Source organism: Guillardia theta (assembly GCF_000315625.1).
Source record: "Guillardia theta CCMP2712 unplaced genomic scaffold GUITHscaffold_37, whole genome shotgun sequence".
Classification (NCBI taxonomy): Eukaryota; class Cryptophyceae; order Pyrenomonadales; family Geminigeraceae; genus Guillardia; species Guillardia theta.
This window is the reverse complement of record NW_005434637.1, coordinates 149,232-150,584: the sequence shown is the minus strand read 5'-3', so window position 1 is coordinate 150,584 and position 1,353 is coordinate 149,232. Positions and strand designations below refer to the sequence as shown.

Below are 1,353 nucleotides of genomic sequence, written 5' to 3'. Positions count from 1 at the left end.
AAAGGAGGGACTTGGCGGGAAGCGGAAGAGGAGGGGAGAGAAGAGGGAACCGGAGGAGGAGGGGAGAGGGAGTGACTGGAGGAGGGCAGGTAGGATGGACGGTCAACGCTAAGAACGGCTCATGCACTTTCATCCCGCTTAAGCAATGGGACGAGACACTCAACCTGCGACGACACATCTGCGAGGTCCAGGTCGATGGCGGGAGGGGGTGAGAGGAGGAGAGGGGGTGACAAGGGGTGGCAGGTGCTGCTAGAGGATATGTACACCGTGAAGCAGCATGTGCACAAGGAGTACGTGAACTTCCGCAACGTGCTATGTCAGTAAGATGTCAGTTTGAGTCTGGGGAATAAAGTTATGTTGCCTTAAGGCTCTTGAGATACGTACAGTGTGACTGGGTGAGGGGAAATGGCTCGTTGTGCCGCGTAGAGCAACGCGTTATGCTTGTCTGTATCGTTAGGGTTCAGCTGAGTTGTTCCTTCCTGCCGTTCTACATTCTATCGGTGGCTTCAAGGGATCATAGAAAGAGTTGCAGGCTGAACATCATTCCTGTGATCTCCTTACATATGGTTTGGTCGTGATGTCTCAGGTCATGCAGGGCTCATCGTGGTGCCAGTCCGCGGGCCAGCATGGCTGAAGAGGCCTCCAGACCCCTACCGCTATCCTTCCTCCCGCGGCACAAGTACAAGACTCGAGCATCGATCTCTGGCGGAGGCTCGGTTGGTCAAGTGCTTGCTGCTGGTCCTCAGGGACTGAGCCGTCACTAGAAGAGCGGCGCCGGACGAGCATGAGAGTCCTTTCACATCATGCCATGGCAGGGTTCCGGTAATTGACTTGCAGCGGACCATCCTACCCACCCCCCTCTAGCTACTTAACTTTCTGACCCACCCCAGAGGGGCGAGGAAAGAGGACCCCACCCCCTTCAGTCTGTTTTTTTGAGGATTGGATGCGATCAGTTGTAAAGATCTGTAGCAACCGGGTGGACAATAGTTGAAACTTATTTATAACTTTTGAAAATAAAAGGAGATCTCCTCAAATGTTGGCATTCAAAAATAATACTAAAACAAGTTATAGTAAGCAACGCATTTTCCGTATGTTTTATAAGTAAGTTGTTTGTGTTTAATATATATATATATATATATATATATCAAATCATAAGCCCGCACCCGACCCCATCCAATCAAGTAGACCCCTCCCTGATTCACACTGAGGACCCCCTTTGAAGCACCTACATGAGCCACACCACCCACCCTACCATCTCTTTATCCCCCAGAACGTCTCCTCCATTCCTCACTCCTCCCCCTCTCTACTTCACCTCCTTGCTCTAACATCCCTTCACCCTCCCTCCTCCCCACC

General features: G+C 51.4%; 1 protein-coding gene across 1 annotated transcript in view; it reads left to right on the top strand.

Annotated features, from left to right (window-relative positions):
• The window catches only part of GUITHDRAFT_109015 (hypothetical protein), a gene marked incomplete at both ends in the record, with an annotated part of 3,562 nt that extends 2,798 nt beyond the window's left edge, over positions 1 to 764 (top strand). Inside the window, 3 exons of the mRNA XM_005831895.1 lie at positions 90 to 191; positions 244 to 320; positions 596 to 764. Of these exons, the coding sequence (XP_005831952.1) occupies positions 90 to 191; positions 244 to 320; positions 596 to 764 (348 nt within the window). The remainder of the gene's footprint in view (positions 1 to 89; positions 192 to 243; positions 321 to 595) is intronic.
• Positions 765 to 1,353: the final 589 nt, after the last annotated feature.